At 41.2% G+C, this 24,603-nt stretch overlaps 1 protein-coding gene across 3 annotated transcripts in view; it reads right to left on the reverse strand.

Moving 5' to 3' along the window:
• LAMA4 (laminin subunit alpha 4) overlaps positions 1-24,603 on the reverse strand; it is a 402,692-nt gene that overhangs the window by 81,706 nt on the left and 296,383 nt on the right. For all 3 annotated transcript variants that reach the window (XM_056566346.1, XM_056566347.1, XM_056566348.1), the window contains exons 2-4: positions 23,452-23,553; positions 14,557-14,684; positions 10,479-10,559 (exon numbers count right to left, since the gene is read on the reverse strand). In XM_056566346.1, coding sequence (XP_056422321.1) covers positions 10,479-10,559; positions 14,557-14,684; positions 23,452-23,553 — 311 coding nt within the window. The remainder of the gene's footprint in view (positions 1-10,478; positions 10,560-14,556; positions 14,685-23,451; positions 23,554-24,603) is intronic.

Consider the following 24,603-nt stretch of genomic DNA (forward strand, 5'->3'; position numbering starts at 1 on the left):
TTATCAGCTGCTGTATACTACAGAGGAATTTGAGCAGTTCTCAGTCTGACCACAGTGCTCTCTGCTGACACCTCTGTCCATGTCAGGAACTGTCCAGAGCAGGAGAGGTTTGCTATGGGGATTTGCTCCTGCTCTGGACAGTTCCTGACATGGACAGAGGTGTCAGCAGAGAACAATATGGTCAAACAAAAAAGTTGATTTAAAACACCGGAGTACATCTTTAACCTACATCAAAACTGCAAATGTGTTTCTAGCTTCATGTCAACTTGAGAAGTACAGGAACGATTTAGTTTATCAGTTGTCCTTCTTATCTGACTCAATGTTAATAAAAATCCCTTGATGTCCGTAAATATGCCTCTCTATTGGGTTCGAAATATGAGCTGCTTCTTGAGTCCAACAGAATGGTTAACGCATTTCTATTTTTGGACAGCGGTGAGAAAGGCAATGTTATTGAGATCTTTGTACTGCCTGCTGAATGTAGCATGACTGTGAGAATGAATGCGATGCTGCAGGCCATGGTCAGCATAAGCTTTACTGTTCTCAAATGAGCTTCACAAATGATGCCATTAAAACAACTAAAACTACAGCAAAACCACAACACCAAATCTCACATCTGCTACTAATAAGGTAACAAGAGATGTCCAGTAATGATGATGACCCCAGTTCAGGGCCTAGAACAGTGTTTCCCAACCAGTGTGCCACCAGCTGTTGCAAAACTACAACTCCCAGCATGCCCAGACATCCTTTGGCTGTCCGGACATGCTGGGAGTTGTAGTTTTGCAACAGCTGGAGGCACACTGGTTGGGGAACACTGGTCTGGAAAAACGTTCTTTGCATCTGTGATGATCAGTTCATTTTGAAGCAATCCTAATACACCATATTGGTCTGAAAATCTGATTAATATACTGTTTTAATCTATATTAATAGTTATTTTTGGTCACTGTCCTGTGCACACAGTGAGATGCTGTGAGGGAGGGAATAAACACCCACTCATGTTGCTTATATCTTTAGAAATAAAGTAACCCAACCAAATGATTTCGGTGGAATCTGTAAACTGACTAATGTGTATGGAGATCTCCCGACTCTCCCTCAACACGTGACATTCGGAGGAAAGAGGAATTTGCCATTTTGGATTTGGAGGGGTTATCAGGAATAGAAAAACAGAGCTAATTTCTTCCAAAAAACCAATCCCCCTTCTGTCTCCAGGTTGGTGGGGTTCTGCAGCTCAGTTCTATTGAAGTAAAGGGAGCCAAGTTGTAATACCACACACAACCTGGGGGCAAACATGGAGCTGTTTTTGAAAGAAATTAGCTCTGTTTTTCCTGAATAACCCCTTTAAGATACCCGTCCCTTTTAATTTCAGAAAAATAATCTGCTGTAAGAGGAGCTTAGCAATGGCATACCTCTTCTTTCTTGATCCAGAACACATAAATGTTTAGATGACCAAACCATCATGTGTATGGTGGGACTAGGAGATAACTGGTGGTAGACAGCAATGGCAGGGGTATGGCTACATTTAGGAAAGCAAATAATTACTCTTTTTTAAAAGACATTGTGGGAGACAACTGTTTATATATATATATATATATATATATATATATATATATATATCCCATTGTTAGAGAATCTACTAACAAATGTCTAATGTGTAAGGTCAGCTTGGCTGTCTATGCCCATTCCCTAGCTCAGTGATCCCCAACCCAGTCCTTAAAGGGGTATTCTGCCCCAAACATCTTATCCCCTATCCAAAGGATAGGGGATAAGATGTTAGATCACGGGGGTCCCACTGCTGGGGACTCCCTCGATCTCTGTGAACGTCACGTCACGCCCCCTCCATTCATGTCAATGGGAGGTGGCTGGACGGCTATGACGTAGCCATCACAACTCCTACCATAGAAGTGAATGGAGGGGGCGTGGTAGCCACATCCACAGTTGAATTTGCCCCCCTGTGCGCCGAATGACTGGGTTCCGCACCGGAGATTGTGGGGGTCCCCAGTGGCAGGACCCCCATGATCTAACATCCTATCCCCTATCCTTTGGATAGGGGATAAGATGTTTGAGGTAGAGTACTCCTTTAAGGCCCACCAACATTCTAGGTTCTTCAAGCTACCCCATTGGAAAATAACAGGGAAAATATCAAATCTTGGACTGTTGGTAGAACTTGAGGACTAGGTTAGGAACCTCTGCTCTGGCTGACAGATTATGAGGATTGCAGTTTTAGGTGCACATATGTGAACTGGTAGTAAACAGACTAGTATCATGTACTGTCGCCTATATTATTGCTAAGTGGGGCATGTTACGAATGAAGAAAAGTAATACTCTCTACAAGTTCAGGTTGACAAACACTAAAAATTAATATACAGGCCTAGCACTCTTTTCTTGGCCTATCAAAGAATAAAAAAATACTGTGGTTGAGGGAATCTCACTCAGGTGAAGGAAATGTTTTTGTTTCATTTTTGCTTAGGTTAGAGGTTCTTGTGTATGCCCTGTTGAGCTGATGTATCAGCCATACTGATTTCCATTTCAAATCACTGAACTTATTTTCTACTGTTACTCATAAATCCCTTACAGAGAGAGGAGGTATCACAGAGAGGGGGTGGGGTCTCATCACTGCAGTTCCCCTATAGAGATCACCTAATGAGACACCAGCAGGCCGCAGCCTAAACTGCTGAGACTTACAAGTGGGTTGGTGTCAGTTTACAATAAATGCACTTGTGATGCCTTTTCATACAGAAATATGACCACGAGGAGAAAATGATTTGACCTTTAGTAACAAATAAGATGTTTTTTTTTAATGAAAATTTTAAGCCTACAAGCTGTGTTTGCATTGTGGTGGCCCAGTACGGGAGTTGTTACCCCGTACCCTTGCTGCCCTGTCAGGCAGCCTCCCTGCAGTGTGCCCTGGGCCGCCCCCCTGCATCTGTTCTACTGTCATTGTATATTATCCCCTATGTTATGTATATAAGAATGTTGTATCTTTAAGAAAGGTTAACATGTGATCATCAGTTGTCATGTGAGTTGTCATGTGATTGTATCCCAGGAGGTATCAATGACCAGGTGACTTAAAGGTGATCAATGGGACCCCACCAGAGTCTCCCCCATAGAAGCCCTGGGAGGAGTCTCTTTTCTCTCTTAGTTCTTGAGTCTTTGCTGAGGTGCAGTCGAACCTAAGAGTGTGTCTGGAGTCATAGGAGGCCTCAAGTCAAGTCTGCAGCCACAAGCTACAAGTCTACAAGTAAGCTAAAGTCACAGCTTAGTCTGTCTTCAGTCAAGTCAGTTACTGTCATCTATTGTCAAGTCAACATGGCCTGCACTAAATTTTCCAGAACCACTGCAAGTCCCAGCAAGCCCTTAACCTCTTAAGGACCCGGGCTTTTTCCGTTTTTTCATTTTCAATTTTTCCTCCTTAACTTTAAAAAATCATAACTCTTAAAAATTTTCACCTAAAATTATATATAATGGCTTAATTTTTGCGTCACTAATTCTACTTTGTAATGACATTAGTCATTTTACCCAAAAATCTATGGTGAAACGGGAAAAAAAATCAATGTGCGACAAAATTGATGAAAAAACACTATTTTGTACGTTTTGGGGGCTTCTGTTTTTACGCAGTACATTTTTTGTCAAAAATGATACCTTATCTTTATTCTGTAGGTCCATACGGTTAAAATAATACCATACTTATATAGGTTTGAATTTGTATCACTTCCAAAAAAAAATCATGAATACATGCAGGAAAATTTATACGTTTAAAATGGTCATCTTTTGACCCCTATAACTTTTTTATTTTTCTGTGTTCAGGGTGCTTTGAGGACTCATTTTTTGCACCGTCATCTGAAGTTTTTATCAGTAGCATTTTTGTTCTGATCAGACTTTTTGATCACTTTTTATTCACTTTTTTGTGGTACAAAAAGTGATCAAAAATGCGCTATTTTGGACTTTGGAATTTTTTTGCGCGTACGCCATTGAACTAGCGGTTTAAAAAGCAGTATATTTTTATAATTCGGACATTTCCGTACGCGGCAATACCACATATGTTTATTTTTATTATTATTTACATAATGTTTTTTTTATTTTTGGAAATGCCGGGTGATTCAAACTTTTATTAGGGGAAGGGATAATTGAAAGGGTTAATGATTTTTTTACACTTTTCTTATGCAATATTATAGCTCCTATAGGGGGCTATAACATTGCATGTACTGATCTTTTACACTGATTGATCCATCTCCATAGGAATGGATCAATCAGTGTTTTCGGCGATTGAATGCTCAAGCCTGGATCTCAGGCTTGAAGCATTCATTCGGCGATCGGACAGCACAGGAGAAGGTAAGAAGACCTCCTCCTGTGCTACAGCTGTTCGGGATACCGCGGCGATCCCGAACAGCTCCCTGAGCTAGCCGGGCACTTTTACTTTAGTTTATAGCCGCGCGGCTCAGCTTTGAGCGCGCGGCTAAAGGGTTAATAGCACGCGGCACAGCGATCAGTGCCGCACGCTATTAGAGGCGGGTCCCGGCTTCACTATGACGCCGGGCCCACCGCCATATGATGCGGAGTCACCGTGTGACCCCGCGTTATATCGCAGGACCGGGACCCAGGATGTACCCATACGTCCTGGGTCCTTAAGAGGTTAAAGTCTCTGAAGTCACTGGTCACCTCTGTGGGCCTGGCTACACAGTATAGACTGTACTATCTGTCACTCAGTAAAGCTACCATTGTCCGTAACTAGGAATCAGAGTCATTTTTGCCCCCGTGCCTAGCCCAGGATCCAGCGGTATGCCTTCAGGTGGTATTGAGAATAAACCATGCCCTGGTGTCGCAAGGGGTTAATATCATCTGCCCCTAGGGTAACTCCATCGGCCCTGCATCTCACACCCCATACCACAACTTTTGGCATCACGAACAGGATACCGGTGTGCGCCTTATGAGACAAGTCCTCCCCAGTCTGAACTCTGTTCAGTATTGCCAGAAAATCACATGCCGATGCAAATAAAATTTGCGCCAGAAAGTGTACGTGCCTTTATCAATGAACAGTGTTTTACTTGAGGTGTTTGTGAAATAGAGGGGGAGGTGATGAAAAGACTGTTTTCTGGAATTGTGAAGTGTTCAAGTACTGTGCCAACTATGTGCCAGATCGGGTCTGAAGCTATGTTGCTTTACAAAGTGTTGCCTGTACCTGCAAGGGTTAAAGATGTGCCGGAGAAACGTGCAAAAATTTCCTTGCCGAAGTGGAACTGTAAAGATCCGGCCCTTGTTGCCGGGGGATCGGAAGTCAACGCTGCACCGCTGACGCACTTCCAGCCGGCGGCCATTTTTACGAAGCCCTGCATAAAAGGAGCAGCGCCACCGGATCATCTCAGTTTGCTGGAAGTCAGCAAGTGGAGCAACATGGCGAACAGTCAAGCACGAGGTAGGAGAGTCCCAAGATGGCAGCTGAGGACCAGAAAGTCGCTGTGGTGCACATGTTTCAAGAGTTAGCTGACCGTCTCCAGAGAATCTCCATCGGGGCTGAGGAGGCCTGCTACCAAGTCCTGCTGCCCAAGGACGATGGAGACTGACCAGCAACCCTGGCAGAGGGTACGCCGAGATCTTCACCAGTGAGGCTGCCCCCTTACCATCGGACCTGAGGGTCTTGGGCCGGAATGCACACCGATGAGTCAGAAGTTAATACCCCGGCTGAGTCTGCTTTCTCTATCCCTTCTTCTACCCCTAGCCCAGAGCAAACCCTCCTGGTCCAGAAGTCTGCTGTATGTCCCCGGTCACCACCATTACCTAAGTGGTTGTTTGGCGATGAGCCTGGACTGATTCAATATATAAGGGAGCACCTTCTTCCCCTGGTAGGGAAGTTCGATCCTCCAGTTCCGACAGCCCAGTCCGAGAGGGCCAGAGGAGAAGCCCAGGTGGCCGAGATAGTAGAAGGGCTGAGGGCCCAAAGAGTGGAAAGATATGGCCCGAAGATGCTGCTATATGAGGTGCAACAGGCACAGCAACAGGACACTAAAGTGCTAGAGGCCCTGTACATTAGAAAGCTGGAACATCCCAGAGAAGGAGTGCCACCCCTGGAAAGCTGATGACCACGGTCATGAAATTCGACAAAGTGCGGGGGTTTGGCACCCTCATGGACTGTCGTCATGGTGGGACCATCTTGCTCAATCATCGGACAGTGCAGAGAGACTATCCCCCCCTTCATTGCATTCTCTAGAGAGCGGGAAGATCATGGAGTACACTCCTGTACATAGCATGAGAGGAGAATGGGCCAATGCGTTGACCCATCCAAAGAATCCAACTCAAGTTCTGTTTGCATCGGACGACTGGGACGCAGATCCCTTTGGTTTGCTGCCACCTAAAGTCAGAGGTGCCATCCAGAAGGAAGATATCTACATGTCTGAAGTGGCTGTCATGGTACCAAAGTATCTACCACAGTCATCTGTGAATGTGCCCAGGCCTACTCCTGTGGTCGAGGAGGTTTGGCTTAACCAGCAAGCACCAAATGAAGTGCCTCCACCTACTCCCAAAGAGGAGGTTTGGCCAGCCCAACAGGCACCAACTGCTGTTCCCCCAGTGGCGCAAGCTGCTGCAGTGCAAATGGTGGTCACCATCAGCCCCACCATTACCGAGTCTTTCTTGTTCCGGGTGAACTGGAACACCCGAGTGAGTCCATTAGAGGGGGCACAGTCCTGTGGACCCCGTTATATGTACCAGCCTCTGAAACAGTCCAACAGACGAGATTGGGATGGCAAATATCCAGGCTGAAGAAGTCTACCAGTGATAATTCTGCTATCTGTCACTAACTTTGCTTTGTGACGTACTTTTGTTGTTACAGGTTATGCAACGTTCAAGAAGAAGTGCCTGACAAACTTGTCAAGAAGTTTATTTGTAACCATATACGTAAGCATGTGCTCGGCTTTTAGTCGTAATTCTTTACTGAGAACTCGAAAAACATGTATATACTGTCAGAGTAATATATTTTTGTTTAGATTTTTGCACAAGTGAATGCACATGGTGGTGTACTATAATGTTTATGGTGTTCTGTAATAAAATGTATATAATGTGTTTGTACCAAAAGTTTTAAGTGTACAGTGTCTTTTGTTCATGGAAATTTATATGGGAGGTATCCTGACCAGATCAGGAGAAGCGTAGCCACCACCTCACCGCCATGATAACTACCAGCTAGGTATAAGGAATAATGGTAGTGTGGTGTACAAAGTTGTCAGAATAACACATAGTCTAATTCAGTCAGCTTACATAATGTATTATATAAGCCAGTCAAATGCCTAGTTAGGACTGTATCTAACATGTACATTTCTAGTCCATAATTCACCTGTCTAATATTTTTCCTGTCCACTTGTACATGGTACTCTCCTGGCCAGAGGGTTCCCATGAAAATATAAATAAAGCACATAGAGTGACAGAGTTGCTGTATGTAAAGGTAACACTGGTATGTTATATAAAAACATGTATAGAGTTCTGGGGAGAAGTGGTTAGTGCCGAGGGGTACCAGTAGCTAAGGCATCAGGTAGAGAGCCTCAGGCAGCCTGATCCAACTCAAGTATATTAAATGTGATAAAAGTGCAGTCATAAGGGTAATGAATCCTGCATGTTTATGTCCAGTTATTGAAAGGAACATGTATGGATGTTTTCACAAAAATGCTACATGGACTCATCTCAGTTCTTTTTATTCGGACCTGTGAAGGACATTCGACAATAATCCCCCTGGAACTGTCAGTCTAGGCCCCAGTGGCCACTTCCAGTCCGCCATCCAGGACTGGGTACTGAGGACCACTGTGTTTAAGAGTGGGGAGTTTGTGGTGGCCCAGTATGGGAGTTATTACCCCATACCCTCTCTGCAGTGTGCCCTGTGCCCCCCCTGCATCTGTTCTACTGTAATTGTATATTATCCCCTATGTTATGTATATAAGAATGTTGTATCTTTAAGAAAGGTTAACATGTGATCATCAGTTGTCATGTGAGTTGTCATGTGATTGTTTTCATGTGATTGTTTCCGGTGGGCTGGAAAAGGTGGATACAGTCCTAGGAAAGAGTCTCCTAGGACTGTATCCACCTTTTCCAGCCCACGGGAGCACCTGAAAGCTGAACTAATTTATGCAGGATAAGTCATCAACTGCCGAGCTGAGAAGTTCGTGACGAATCGAATTTACTGTAAGTTCGCTCATCTCTAAACAAAACATGTGTAATGCATCTATCTAGTATAGAATTCTTTTTAAGAGAAGGTACTTGGTACATGTCATCACTTACACCACAAACCCCAATTATTATAGGATAGTAGGCGTGTGTGTGGTATCCATATAACACTCTGATTAAGGATAATAAGCCAAAAAACATGTTAAAAAAGTTTCGAAATGCATAGTTATCCATGGTGCAATAAGGGAATGGTTTACATTTTGGTTACTGTACTGTTTGTGCACTTGTGCATGTAATACCCTTATGTCAAAGTGGCTCTTCAGAAGGGTCTGGGTATATCCCTAGATATAGCCCATATATCCCTAGATATATCCCTAGATATATCCCATATAACCATATATCCTACATAAATGAAGGGGCACATTAACTATAATAGTACAGACTAGGCAGTTCTTTTTAGTAGTCTGTGATCCTTAGTTTCTCATCATCATTTTCACTCTGGAAGCAGAATATAATTATTTAATAATATAATTAAATCATTACAGCCTTTTCTACTCACAAAGATATATTTATACAACATGATTATTTGAAATACTATTTTAACATGCAATGTTTACCACTATGGAAACAGCTTCGAAGTAGTTTCTATGGTATTTCCGTCCACCCTCTTAATGTGTGATCATAGACATCTGGATTCTAACAGAATTCTAGCAGATTCACTGAGTTTCAAAAAGTTAGGGACTTTCCATTCATTTGGCCCAAGTCAAACAGTACATTCTTGTTCATCTGAATGAAAGGATTATTTTGGTGTCGCCCTCCTCAATATGATTTTTTCATAAATATGTTTACTGTATACAGCTGGGGCAAGAAACAGCTCAGCCAGCTGTGGTCACATTGCAGAAAATATATGAACAGACACTGTGGGCTATGAAATTATATAAATAAAGATCAATATCTTAAAAAAAATTTAAATAACCGAAGGCATAATTAAAGGGAATGTCAACTTTTTATCATCAAATCTCAGTATAACTTTAGTGTGGTGGAAACTTTATATCTATCTATCTATCTATCTATATATATATATATATATATATATATATATATATATATATTTATATTTATATATAGAGCTCCAACTTTTCATTGAAGTGAATAGGAGTTGCGCTGTGGTAACTTGGCACAACCACCATAATACAATGTTTACTGTGTATTTGCCGGAGATGTGGCTATGCTGAACAGCTGATCGGCAGGGGTGCCAAGTTTCAGCTCCCACTGATTAGATTGATGCCCTATCGTCTGGGTCAAATGCCTGAAAAACCCCATTATATATTTACTGTATCTTAATAAAACCATGACAAGCTAGTCTCCAGTTTTCATCTACTTGAAATGTGCCATCATTTTCCAACCAAGGACCACAGATCGCAGACTCCAGGACTGAATTAATTATTATCTAGGGAGCATTGAGTGGGGGTGGCTGTAAAAATGACAAACAGAATATATTCCTTATAGTGAAGCAATACTTTAGAGAGATTGGCCAAGATTTATTAATGCGGCTAAGACAAAAAAAATTGTTATTTGCCCACAGCAACCAATTACAGCACAGCTTTCATTTTACCAAAGCTCTTTCAGATATAAAAGCTGACCTGTGTTTGGTGGTTGTGAGCAAATTTCTCCAGTATTGTTGACTCCCCTTGTCTTTTTCCAGCTGGCCACATGATCGGTCATTGACTATAATGGGCTGTCAATGCAGCCTCCAAAAAAAGAAAAGAAGAGCCATCAGGAGATGAGGTGGAATAGCACTTTTTTCACGGCCACTATGATTTGTAAGGATCTACCACCAATATGGCTGAAGTCACAGCTGACGGAAGTCACAATGTCCACTGACTGGACCTTGGTAGCCTATTTCCTCAATCTCTATGTTGAAACATCACCATTAACTTCTGTAAATCAGAATTTCATATATTGTTTGAATTAATGAAGTAACTCAACATGAACAGAATGTCTGTCCCAGTATTGTATCGCCCTCAGAACTGTACCATTTTTGTCCTGCTACTACTTATGTATGGGACTTACTGACTCACTTGTTCCACTTTTGTTCTTTTTGTTTGTTTGTTGATGATGAAAAAAAAACAGGAAAAAAAGCCAATAAAATATGTTTTTAAAAAAGAACAACCTCAGAGGTATCAAGTGATATTTTTGCGTTGTCAATGGCAAAACTCTATCAATGTGTCTGAGACAAAAACTCGACCCATTTTTGTTTCAGACAGATAGAATTCCAGGTCTCAATGATGATTTATGCTTATACACCAACATGAAGGAGATATAGGTTTAGTACTTGCCTTTCACATTTGGGACCAGCAAAACTTTCCTTACAAATACAGCGTACTGATCCTCTCCTCAATGCACAAGTAAGAGCAAAGCTGGATAATGACAGAGGAAGAAAAAAACACGTTACATTTTAGTTACAAAATACATTTCATATCTCAAAATAATTGTGCTAAAAAAGTATTGTTACATGATGTAATTTACAAGAAAGAAGGAACTCATGCTATTTAATAACCTGGATATCCTCCTATTTTCTTTTTCTTCTTATTGTTGCACTCTTTGTATTTCCTGCTATTTTGATATCTACGCTTTAGACAATTCTGTGGACTCCATTGTCTGACACAAGGGAATTATCCTCCTACCAAGATGAGTAAGGCCTGGAGCTACTATTAATGTTCACTGTGACCAACCGTCACTTCTTTTAGAACTGTTTCATAGTTGAACTTGTACAGAGATAGGACATCTGTTGTAAAGAGATACTGTTACATCTGCTTTATCCTAGTGCAGGCTTATAAGAATCCGGTTCATGGGAACCATAAAGGAAACGCACTGTTCCCATCAGATCTCTGATGAGATCATGTGTTTTGTCACTCCGCTTCTGCCCCTAGAGGGAAAACAAACTCTCCGGCTCCTGACAGTAGAGACATTGGAACATGTTATATATGCTGAACAACTAGGATTGTCATGGAAATGTCAAAGACTAGCAAAGATTTTATGAAGTATGTTCACATTGTTACTAGCCGGCCACTACAGAAAATCAGTTCTAAGTGTTTTTTGTTTTTTTTGGTGCATGCAGTTCAGCTGGGATATTAAATAAAAATGTTGAAGTCCATGAAAATGTACCACAGAGGAAAGTATAAGACAAACCACATGTTTTGTATTAGTGCAAGAAGGCAATTGATGTGCACTAGCTCCAAGTTTTCAGCAGAAGTCTGCACAGCAGTCCTACCTTAAAGGGGTATTCCAGGCAAAAACTTTTTTTTTATATATCAACTGGCTCCGGAAAGTTAAACAGATTTGTAAATTACTTCTATTAAAAAATCTTTCAATAGTTATTAGCTTCTGAAGTTTTCTGTCTAACTGCTCAATGATGATGTCACGTCCCGGGAGCTGTGCATGATGGGAGAATATGCCCATAGGAACTGCACAGCTCCCGGGACGTGAGTCATCAGAGAGCAGTTAGACAGAAAACAACAACTCAACTTCAGAAGCTAATAACTATTGCAAGGATTGAAACTTTTTAATCGAAGTAATTTAATTTAACTTTCCGGAGCCAGTTGATATATAAAAAAAAGTTTTGGCCTGGAATACCCCTGGCTCCGGAAAGTTAAACAGATTTGTAAATTACTTCTATTAAAAAATCTTAATCCTTCCAATAGTTATTAGCTTCTGAAGTTGAGTTGTTGTTTTCTGTCGAGCTGTGCAGCTGTGCAGTTCCTATGGGGATATTCTCCCATCATGCACAGCTCCCGGGACGTGACATCATCATTGAGCAGTTAGACAGAAAACTTCAGAAGCTAATAACTATTGGAAGGATTAAGATTTTTTAATAGAAGTAATTTACAAATCTGTTTAACTTTCCGGAGCCAGTTGATATGTATATAAAAAAGGTTTTGCCTGGAATAAGTAATAACCTTCTCTAAACAGTACTATGAACCATGATATGTGTCTAAAAGTTGGTACAAATCAATCTAAAAGGTATCGGACAATGGATAGGTAACTAGACCTAATAAAGCATTACCGAAAAGTTGACCTATTATGGTTGGTAAGCTATATAGTTCTTTAGGCCTACTTCTTCCTAAACACCCTCCAAAAAAACTGTTACAACCATCAAGATGATAAAGTATAAGTATACAATAAGGAGCTTTGGTGGTCTAGTTCAGTAAATGGATTTATATTAGCTTCTCTGATGTTCTAGGGCAGTGGTCTCCAAACTGTGGCCCTCCAGATTTTGAATACGACAGTTCTCAGCATGCTATCGGCTGTCCGAGTTGTGGTTTTGCAACATCTGGAGGGCGCAGTTTGGAGACCACTGGTCTAGGGTAATGTTTGTGTGTTAATGGCAGCTTCCTTGGTGGTAATACATCATGAAGTACCTTTACTTTGTTATTCAGTACATTTATGGCAAATGGATATATTGGTTTGTTACAGTTGCTCTCCAGCCGGACTCGCCGGACGTGAGCGCCTTCTGTCCCCGCTGTCGGTGGGGCTGAGATTCGCAGTACCATGCCCGCATGCGAGTCTCAGCCCATCGCTTACCGTCCTGTGTCCTTGCTTCCTCAAGTCCCGCAGCTCCGGCGTGTGTGCCTCTGGCCCCTTTGGGCACGCGTGCCGGAGCTCTGTTTCTTTAAGGACCAGTACCCAATTAGTCTAAGTGTTTGCACCTGTCCCCTTGTCCATAAGTACATGCTCCTCCCTGCTCCCTGGGCCAGATGTTGGTTGTCTATCTTGGTTGTCTGTCTTTGTCTGTGATAGTCCTATGCTTGAGTCAAGTCCTGTTCCGGAGTCAAGTCCTGTTCCTGAGTCAAGTCCTGTTCCTGAGTCTGTGTGTCTGTTCCTAGTTTCGGCCTGTCCTGTACCTGTGTTCCTGCCTTGTCCTTCTGCCATCCCAGCCCGTCCTGCCCGTCACGTCCTGCCAGTCTGTGCCACGTCACCCCCCAGCTACCTGTGTGGACGAGTTGTGCCAGGGGTAGTGACCTGGGTGCCACCTACCGCAGCAAGACCATCCCGCTTTGCGGCGGGCTCTGGTGAAAACCAGTGGCACCTTAGACCCTGCTCCCTGGCATGGCTCAAGTCTCCATCCACACATATCCAGAGAATCCACCACCTGCTGTACTCCTGCCGTGATTCCTAACAGTAAGATCCTGTCCTAACATGGTTATATTTTTTTCTACTTTGCATCATAAAAACACTTTTTTAAGTTGCAGCTCACAGAAGATATGAATGGCACAAAGTAGTCTCTACAGGCACTCTGTGCAGGATGTAAAGTAAAGAGAATCCTGCCAAAATGAGCACCTCTTGACTGATGCAGAATTCTCTGTTGGTTTTAGAGTAGTGGAAGGTTTAATAGCAGCTTCTCTGGTTGTCCAGGATAATAGAGAGGTTAATTCATGCTGTCCTGATGATATAGGTTAGTGTAGGGCTTAATGCATGCTTCCCTGATTGTTTAGGTTAGGAGAGATTACTACCAGGTGTCCTGTGTTTCCCCAGGTTCTAACGATTTCTTTATTGTTAAGCCGGGTTTATACTACGGAATTTCCAACAGGAATTTCATTTAGGAATTTCAGTCGGAAAATCCACTGAATGAAACTTAAAGGGGTACTCCGCCCCTAGGAATCTTATCCCCTATCCAAAGGATGATCTCTCCTGCAGCACCTCATGTCATCTTGTGCACAGAGTGAAGTTCGCTCCGTGCCTGATGATGAGCGATACAGGGGCCGGAGGATCACAATGTCACTGCCCCGCCCATCGTGACATCACACCCCGCCCCCTCAATGCAAGTCTATGGGAGAGGGCATGGCAGCCGACATCCCCCGCGATCAGACATTCTATCCCCTATCCTTTGGATAGGGGATAAGATGCCTAGGGTTGGAGTACCCCTTTAACATGCAGGTGTATAGGTTTTCCATGAACCTATTCACACTGAGGAATTTTCTGGTCGGAATTTCCCAAAATTTCTGCCAGAACATTAAACCTGCTCAATCCGCTCTGCAGACATTGCTGTCTATTTGGACGGCAATGTCTACGCGTCCTAGTGCCAACTGCTTCAATCAGGCTGGCCACACTTGAAAGATCTGGATGAAAGTTTTCTGTCTTGAGCTTCACAGACAAGTGTGAACCTGGCCTAACTGGCAGGAAAGTGAACATGATCACATTGGAGTTTCCCTTCCACTCATACAGATCACTTACAGGCAGGGATTATAGAAGCTTTTCAGCTTCTGAATGTTGAGAAGCATATTCAGGTTAACTGACAGAAAAACAAAGATCTCCGTAAATAGTACACTAAACTTTTTATATTAGCATGATAACCCTTTTTTGTTGCCTGCATTAGAAATGCCTGTTGTCGAAGCGGTGTATAAGGATGTAACTTACTTGTTAGAACTAAAATGAAGTGGACATGGACACTGAAGGCAAGATCTTAAAACTCCTTGGACCACATCGGCCATGTATCCTGTTGGGCATCTTTCACAATGCGTCCCAGTTGTGTTTCTCTGACAGTCCTATACAAGAAAAAAAAGCAACTTAATAGTAAGCAGTAAATGTTTTTCTACACTTAAAGGGTACCTCTTATCAAAAAAACTTTTGATATATTATAGATTAATGTATGCAGAATAACTTTACAATTGCATGTTATTAAAAAAATATGCTTCTTTCTATTTAATTTTCCACTTTGAAGAAATGACCACTAGGGGTCTCCCTACCAGTCCTGGCAGCAAGCATTTCAGACTCATGCTGGAGTCCTAAACACTAGGGGCTGCCAGTCTGCTTTGTTCACAAAGGAGAACACTCAGAGCTGCCAGCCTGCTTTGTTCACAGCCTGTTTGGCTGTGAACAAAGCAGGCTGGTAGCTCTGAGTGTTTAGGACTCCAGCATGAGTCAGAAATGCTTGCTGACAGGACTGATCGGGAAAAATACAATAGAAAGACGCATATTTTTCATTAACATGCTATTGGAAAGTTATTCAACATTCATTAATCTAAAATATATCAAAAGTTTATTTGATGAGAGGTACCCTTTAAGACATATTCCTATGGTAAATCGTAGATAAGAACCATGATTTGACCACTCTGTGTGAATATACTCTAAACCTCATTACTAAATGAAAACACATTGCATATGTATTATGCAGGAATGACACATGCCGTTTCTGTGGCAGTTTTTAAAGCCATTTGTTTTTTAGTAAAAGACAGGAGGGGATCCAAAAGAGTAAAGAAAAACAGTCTTTCTTTTAAACTTTTGCTTTATTTTCTTTTTGTAAATGTAAGAAACTGTAATATCTTACAAAAGACCAAATGCTTTTTTCTTGTTTTGTCAGGATTCTTTTTTCTCTCCCACGTCCTTGAAAAAACTTAATTTCATCTGAATAAACAGCTTAACTCTATCTTGCATGTACAATGCAGATTGGCAGCTCAATGAGTGATCAGTTACAAAGTGCCCATAAAAGTCTATGGAGAGGGGAAGGGCAAGGAGAAAGATGGGAGGAGGAGTGAGTGAAGAGACCAAAAGCAAACAGACAGAGAGACTCCACAAGAGCTTAAAGCAAACATTTTCTTTTACTCCAGAGCATAATTCACAGCCTAGACTGTTCACTACTCCTTCATGGCGCTGCTGAACCTTAGGGTGTATATAGAGAGATAGAACAGCGGCATCATTGTCTGTATGTGTGCTGTATATGTAAGGAATCTTAGAGGTTATGCATCATCCTGAAAAGAGATGGAGCCTGCAGAGCTGAGATCTTATGTAAAATTCTTTACAAATTATGTAATATCCATGAATAGTGCCATTCCTTATGTACACGTTACATTTATGCGTTACATTTCGATGTCATGTAGAAAAACTTTTGACACGTCAGACATGTCAAAAGTTCTGATTGCTCAGATCTCTGTTCCTGTGTTGTTCTTCCACTCCCCATTCAGCCAATCAGAGAGCAGAGTGGGGGATGAAAACATCATTGGAAGAATGACACAGGAGAGGGACTAGAAGATCTGACAGCAGCAGTGCTGGGGGGTGGGTGAGGTAAGTATTCGGGCCTTTGTTGTTTTACGGTATTGGAGACATAGGGTTAACTATGGGGTTTTCATGGATAACCTCTTGCTGCCACTACCAATTCTATAAAGTTAAATTTTCATTAGTCTCCTCTTTATAAACACTGGTAAGATTACAACGAAAGATAACACCTCTATATAGATAACACAGGATCAACCATTCACAATAGACGATGGTCACAGGTACCTGCAACCGAGCATAGTGACTTCAGCTGTTAAAAGCAGCTCCAACTAGATGACTGTACTCATAAGAAAATAACAAATAGAAATAGATAGAAATAAATAGATAAATAACATCTACAAACAGATAAGAAAATAATCTCACATAATAAGTATTTGGTTGTAATCAATAATAAAAATTAGATGATAAATAATCCCTAAAAGTTGTGAGGGGGCTTTCAAGAGTTTTTCCAGCACATCCCACAGATTCTCGATCAGATTGACATCTGGGGGATTTAAGGGCCAACTCACTTGTCATATTCCTTATCCCCTTAAGGACTCCGTTTTTGCACCTTCGATTTTTCCTCCTCCCCTTTTAAAAATGATAACCCTTTCAATTTTGCACCTAAAGACTCATATGATGGCTTTTTTTTTATTGTGCCACCAATTCTACTTTATAGTGACATCAGTCATTTTACCCAAAAATCTATGGCAAAACCACCCCAAAAAATCATTGTGCGACAAAATTGAAAAAACAAACAAACCCCATTTTGAAACTTTTTGGGGGCTTCCGTTTCTACACAGTAAATTTTTCGGTAAAAATGACACCTTCTCTTTATTCTGTAGGTCCATACGATTAAAATGATCCCCTACCTATATAGGTTTGGCTTTGTCGTACTTCTGGAAAACATCATAACTACATGTACGAAAATTAATACATTTAAAAATGTCCTCTTCTGACCCCTATAACTTTTTTATTTTTCTGGATACGGGGATGTATGAGGGCTCATTTTTTGCATTGTGATACGAATTTTTTATCGGTACAATTTTTGTTTTCATCTGACTTTTGATAAATTTTTATTCTTTTTATTATGGTATAAAAAGTGACCAAAAATACTCTATTTTGGACTTTGGAATTTTCTTTTACGTGTACGCCATTGACCTTGCGGTTTTATTAACAATATATTTTTATAGTTTGGACATTTACGCTCGCGATTATACCACATGTGTTTATATTTATTTTTTGTTACACAGTTTGTTTGTTTTTAATGGGAAAAGGGGGGAATCAAACTTTTATTAGGGAAGGGGTTAAATCATTTCTATTAACTTTTTTCCCACTTTTTTTTGCAATGTTATAGCCGCCATAGGGGACTATAACATGCATAACATTCATTGCCAGTTTTCGGCGCTCGACTGCTCCTGCCTCTCGGGCATGGAACAGTCATTTGGCGATCGCACAATGAGGAGGCAGGTAGGGACCCTCCTCATGTCCATACAGCTAATCGAGACACTGTGGTTTCACTGTGGTGGTCCCGATCAACCCCACTGAGCTGCCGGGAATGCCTTTTTTTTTTACTTTAGACGTGGCGATTAACTTTGATCGCCGCATCTGAAGGGTTAATATCGGGCATCACCTGTAAAAAAAAAAAATGCCATAGGAATACCATTGCTATGAAGGAATGGACTTGGTTTGCAACAATGTTTAAGTAGGTGGTACATGTCAAAGTAACATCCACATAAATTGTAGGACCCAAAGAAACAATGCTCCAACAAAACATTGCCAAAAGCATCACACTGCCTTTACTGGCTTGCCTTCTTACTATAGAGCATCCTGGTGCCAGCTTTTTTAGGTTTAGGGGCCAGACTGAAAATGGAAAGATTACATTTGTAAAATAATTATTTTGCTAAAATACCACAGGGCACCTTCAGAGGTCTTGTGGAGTCCCTGCCTTCATGGGTCAGAGTTGTTTTATGAGCACCTACGATTTTAATGTTATGGCTGATATGTGTATCTTTCAGTGTCTATACAGTACCATCTGTTTTATAAAGGTAGACACATTTTTTTAAATGTACAGTTTGTAATGTTGAACAATACAGCTGTAGTGTGTGTCAAACTAAACATATAACTGAAAGTAACGTGTGCAGATGAGTCCTAGCTTTTACTATCCCCTGCTGTTAGGCTACACAGGGTGTCTCACTCGGTCCTTTAAGAAAACCCCAAACATCAGAGAAGAAACCCTCCATTTCCTATTGTGGTCTAAAAAGTCTGTATATAGATGCATAATGTCAACAGAGTTCCATACGCTTAGGCCATTGTTGTGACAGTTATTTTCTCGGTCAGGGAAACCTACATAGGCCTGATGTTCACAGCAGTAACTTCATTTATACAATATATAGGATAACAAAGGCCATCTGCAATTTACAAACCATAAAGAGATTTGTTTTGGCTGTAGTCCAGTGGCCATAATATTGAGTAGATGGAAAATGCACAGTACTTTGTTCACTGTTGTGGCCAGGGGATGACTATTAATCTTGGAGTAAGTCAATAAGTAAGTAGAAAATATTGTAGGTTATTTTCTAACTTTTGGGGAATTTTGGCCATCTATTGGTTTATTAAAACAAATGAAATGGTTTAAAAAACATATGTAAATAAACAACAAACATAAAAAGCATGGCCTTGTTTTACCAACCAGAAGAAAATTACACCGCACAACAAAGTGTATAAGAGTGCTTGGATTTGCCAGGGCTAGAACTTTTTCTATCAAAGGCCCCAGGATGCTTTATTACACTTCAATTAAGATTATAGAGGTAGAAACGATACTTATTGGCCCCATCGTCTGTTCCATGATGCTTGTGTTGATTTCTCATGTCTTTATTTGCTATGTGTAGGGCTTGTGGAAAGGTGATCCCTGCTCAGTTTTTTTTTTTTTTTGCTTAACCCCAGCTTCCCCCAGCCACCTATTCCTATATGTCGTGAAAAAACATAAAATTATAATCTTCGTCACCACAATCCCCACAACCTATCAAACCACTTCTTTCATATGGCCATTACTTAGAGCTTTGATTGGCAGCTATACCTGTATATTTTGTTATTTGTGGTTGGTACTCTATGCTGTGACTTTACTACCTTTCTATTACAATACCTACTTCAATGTTTAGTTGACCACTGCGTCTCTGGGGGGAATTTAAGTCTGTCTGTCTCCCTCTGCTATCATCTTGATTATTATTTTCCTCTGGGCCCTTTATAGGTGTCATTTTATATTACTTTAGTCACGTTTATGATAGCATATGATGAGTCCCACCTGACCACCCCTTATTTTCTGTGCCTCTGTGGCTGCAGATCTGTAGCAGTATGTATTTTACTTGGTTTTAAATGTATGTATTTGGATCTTGTACTTCTATGTCTTTGCTATTTTTGTTAATATGGATCTGTATAAGCTCATTTTTTCATGTATTTAGTATGTTCTGGCGTAGAATCTATGCATTTTTCTCAGGGGTCATAGTGTTTATCTAATTATATTTCATTCTAGTTCTTTTCTCTGCCCCAAATTAACTTATTCATACTAGCTTTGAGACCCTGGAACCAGGTATCCGGTATCCATACTGGGGAAACTCTTAATATAATATAGAAACTGTGGAAGCACAACCATCTTTATTAGAGCCCCTTTATCTGCTTGTGCCAAGGGCAATTTACTCCATTTTCCAATCTTCGCTTTCATTTTTCTAATAAAAGGTTTCACATTAAGAGAGAGGAAAGTGTTTTTTCCAGTTCCTAATTCTATAATAAGATTTTTCATAGATTCTCCTTTCCCAACCATTTTTACCACAGAGACTACGAGTACCTTTCCTTCCTCTGCAGGTAGAAGAAATGATTTTTCCCAATTCATTTTTGTACTGAATAGCTCCCCGAACTCCCATAATATATCCATCAATTTAGGCAGCAACATTTGTGGAACTTAAAAAAAAAAAAAGGCTGGATAGCTGGATTTTGTCCCTCTCTCCTTTTAGTCCGAAGCCCTGAATACTCTTTAATCTCCTTATCAGGTTCAATAAATGAAACGAACAAAAGAGGAGAGAGTAAACATCCTTGCCTGGTCCCTCTCGTGAAAGAGAATTTATCTGATTCAGCGCTGCGGAATCTGTAGGCGCTATATAAATAAAATAAATAAATAAATAAAATAAAGTCTGTTGTTTCCCCGTTCAATAGTACCTTAGCCATCAGATGTCTATATAACAATTAAATCATTCTTATTATGTCTACCCCAAATCCAAATGCTTTCAAAACAAAGCCTTTATGGCATCTAGAGACAGGGTGGAATGGAGAGGACTTGCTCAGGTTCTTACCACCAAGGCTGGGGCCCTATCCTTATAGTTCCCATAACAGCCTGCTTTGGTGATAAAAGTATATGAAGATTTATAGGTTTACATTTTTTTTTTTCAAATATGTATTTCCTTCTTGGGTTTGTTTTTTTAAATCAGACTTTCGAACTTCCAATGATATTTTAAAACAATGATTCAGTTATATTCTTTCTTCTATCTTCCTGCCAAAAATTATTTAATGGAGAATACATGGTAGCGTATCATAAAGAGGAAGTACAGTCATGGTAAACACTTGTCTTAACTATTCCACATGTGATAATGATCCATGGTCGGTCTGAGAGCGGAAACTCCAGACAAGAAAGACTTTTCATCCATGGACAAAATGATCTCATTTATGCGACAACACAATGGTTTTAGAAGCTGTACTACTTGAACATTTGCTACAGAAAACCTGTCAACTGAGCCCTTTATGTTAACTCAAGTGGACAAGAGTTTAATGATTTACATGTGGTCTACATGTTTCCTAACATTTCCACATATCAATGATACACTAGGCTATACTTTCATGGGAAAAAGAGATATTTCCCCCGACAGAGTTACTGAATATATACAGTCATCTGTATATTTGTAGACTATTTTGCTGAATAATTTTTGTAAAATATATGCAACTTAGACCTGCTAGCTTTAAGAAACTTAGAGCAGCGTCACCTGCACTGTCCAGAGAAAAAAAGTTGCTGAGTTGCCCATAACATCCAATCAGATCGCTTCTTTCATTTTTCAGAGGCCTTTTCAGAAATGAAATAAGCAATCTGATTGGTTGCTATGGACAGGTTTACATAAATCTCCCCATAGTGCGTGGGATAACTGATTATTTTCCAGAGATACGGCCCAGTGTCCTCATATGGAAATGAGTTTCTTTGGTGCACTCGGGCATTCCCTAGCCCTGAGGTGTACTGGTACATTTGCCAGGCTTGTCCCTGGACAACACCACCTTTATAAATATTGAGAAGGGCACCCTGAAGCTATATGAATATTTATTAAGGAAGTGTTAAAGGAACCAATGTGCATATTTGCTAGGTTCATTGGAATGCAAGATACTGGCATTCAAAGGGCTGGTCAACTTAATTCAGGAAACAGGTAGTGACTTAGCCATTACGGACCATGCTGGAATCACAAAGGCATCATATACAAGGGTCTGGGGTGACCCCATGAGCAACATCTTGGTGGGCATGCTGTAGTAGATGGTAGCCTTCATAGTTTCATAGTGACACAGAAGGTTTTGATAATTTGGTCAGCTAACTTAGGGTGCAACCTGACATAAGGCCTAAAAAGATTTTACAAGCAACTGCAATTATTTTCTATTATGCAGCATTGTTTTCTTAGTATTACTAAGTAGCTATTCCCCTCATGAATAGATCCGGCTAGAGGAAGTGCGCTAGGCACACAAAACAACTTATTCCGGCAGCCCCGTCCTCCACCCCACTTCCCCGCCTGCTACCTGTGTCCTGTTCCCGAACGGTGAATAAAGATATCCTGCATGGTGAGTGCCGCTTTCTGTGCTTTTGGACTGTTTATCCTTATTGGTTGAGCACCTCCGCTATAGGATTACCAAGTGCAGCCTACCTTCCAGTGAATTGTCCGTTTTCAACCTCACGCTCATTTTCACTAGTGCCGGCTCCTCCTCCTCTGCATACACAGGAGCTGTGTGAGTGGTTGTTCATCAATATTTTGCACCTGTGCAAACTTCCCCCTATATAGCATTGCAGTTGATCTGCATCCTAATTGGAATAGGTGCCTAACCTACCCTTGTATCAGTAACATTTAACCAGTAAGTGTGGCCTTTTTCTTTGATTTTTTTGAGTGATTTATGTTCCTGTTTCCCCCCCCCCCTCTACATTTTAGAGGTAGCCTTGCCCACAAGTCACTGTTTCACTCCAAGTAGGGGTCTTAGAACATTGGACATATGACCTGTTTTGTTTTTTTTCCTAAACCAGAAACAGCTTACTACAAAAAGGTTCTATTTTTAATTGGAGTGAAACACTGACCTGAAGGGAAAGCTATCTCTAAGGCTGGGTTCACATTATGGAAGCTCCATTTGGAAATGTTCAGTCGGGGCCAGGAACGGTCTTTGGCCGAAGGAATGAGTTCATTCTTTTGGTGGATGAATTTCAGCAGCAGAAAGCGCCGCTGCAGAAATTCCATAGTGTGCACTGTGCTGTTGAATCCCACTGACAGCAATGGGACTCTGCTGCACCGGAATTTCAAAGTGGAATTCTGCTTGGAAATTCCAGTGTGCATGTAGCATCAGATAGCTGCCTATCATATTCTTCTTCTCTGAGTTCACAATGAAGAATGAATGTCCTATAGGTCTTTATAATGCTCTTCTCGAAGAGAAACATTGCCCATTTGGTTGCCTTTTATTCACAGACATCCCATGTAATATGAGAGCCGATTAAGTGACTAGTTTGTTGCCAAGATCCCAGGTAAACAGCTGATTTTGTCAGGGTAGTATAGGGCCAGCTATACATTTCCCACATTTTCAAATAGCAGCCATATAGTATTACATAGTGACAATCTAGATGAATGATCATCCATGTAAAATATATTAGCTCTGGGTCATAGATGGGTCACAGAGGTATCACAAGCAGGGAATCCCTCTCTGCAATGTCCTTATGTTCTAATGGCAAATAGACAGAGACTGTCTTGATAAAACAACTCCTTTAAGATACTTGGGGGCAAATCATTTAGTGGGTTTAATATAGAGATTGTTCATACATGTGTACGTAATTTATCACAGAAAATACAAAGCCTGTCACTGTATAATACCTACAAAGGGACAAAAGCAGGAAGGAATTTTAGAAAAAGAATGGAAAGTCTGGTTACCATATGTATGGATGATAAATGGTTAGTGGGCAGCATTCTCTACAGAATAGTAAACATCAAATACTGAAAATAATCTTACCAAACAAGACCCCGAGCCGTCCAGGCATTTGTTTGAGTTTCCATTGCATGTACATGATAAACATTCTCCAGAAACCGAGTAGTAAAATCCTGGTTGACATCTCTACAAGAAGCAAAAAATAAAGTATTCATTAATATGTTTTGACTAAAAGCATGTAATAAAATTGTAATATTTAGATTTTATGTAAAACATGAAAGCTCTACACTCTTTACTTGACTGGTAGAGCCGCATAACATTTAGTATGGAATGTTCTTTTTGTATATGCGCATCAAAGCCGAGGAGGGATGAGGGTGGGCGCCTTGCTTGCCTGTGAGGTACAATTCATGAAGTTTATATTTGGGAAGGATCTGCATGAAGCAGTGGACCATATTACACAAACGTTGGCATGGAGTCAGGAGAGGATCTGCATGAAGCAGTGGACCATATTACACAAACGTTGGCATGGAGTCAGGAGAGGATCTGCATGAAGCAGTGGACCCTCTTACAGAAACGTCGGCATGGAGTCAGGAGAGGATCTGCATGAAGCAGTGGACCCTCTTACAGAAACGTCGGCATGGAGTCAGGAGAGGATCTGCATGAAGTAGTGGACCCTATTACACAAACGTTGGCATGGAGTCAGGAGAGGATCTGCATGAAGCAGTGGACCATATTACACAAACGTTGGCATGGAGTTAGGAGAGGATCTACATGAAGCAGTGGACCATATTACACAAGTGTCGGCATGGAGTCAGGAGAGGATCTGCATGAAGCAGTGGACCATATTACACAAACGTTGGCATGGAGTCAGGAGAGGATCTGCATGAAGCAGTGGACCCTATTACACAAACGTCGGCATGGAGTCAGGAGAGGATCTGCATGAAGCAGTGGAACCTCTTACACAAACGTCGGCATGGAGTCAGGAGAGGATCTGCATGAAGCAGTGGACCCTATTACACAAACGTCGGCATAGAGTCAGGAGAGGATCTGCATGAAGCAGTGGACCCTATTACACAAACGTCGGCATGGAGTCAGGAGAGGATCTGCATGAAGCAGTGGACCCTATTACACAAACGTCGGCATGGAGTCAGGAGAGGATCTGCATGAAGCAGTGGAACCTCTTACACAAACGTCGGCATGGAGTCAGGAGAGGATCTGCATGAAGCAGTGGACCCT

Source organism: Hyla sarda, chromosome 3 (genome assembly GCF_029499605.1).
Source record: "Hyla sarda isolate aHylSar1 chromosome 3, aHylSar1.hap1, whole genome shotgun sequence".
Classification (NCBI taxonomy): Eukaryota; Metazoa; Chordata; class Amphibia; order Anura; family Hylidae; genus Hyla; species Hyla sarda.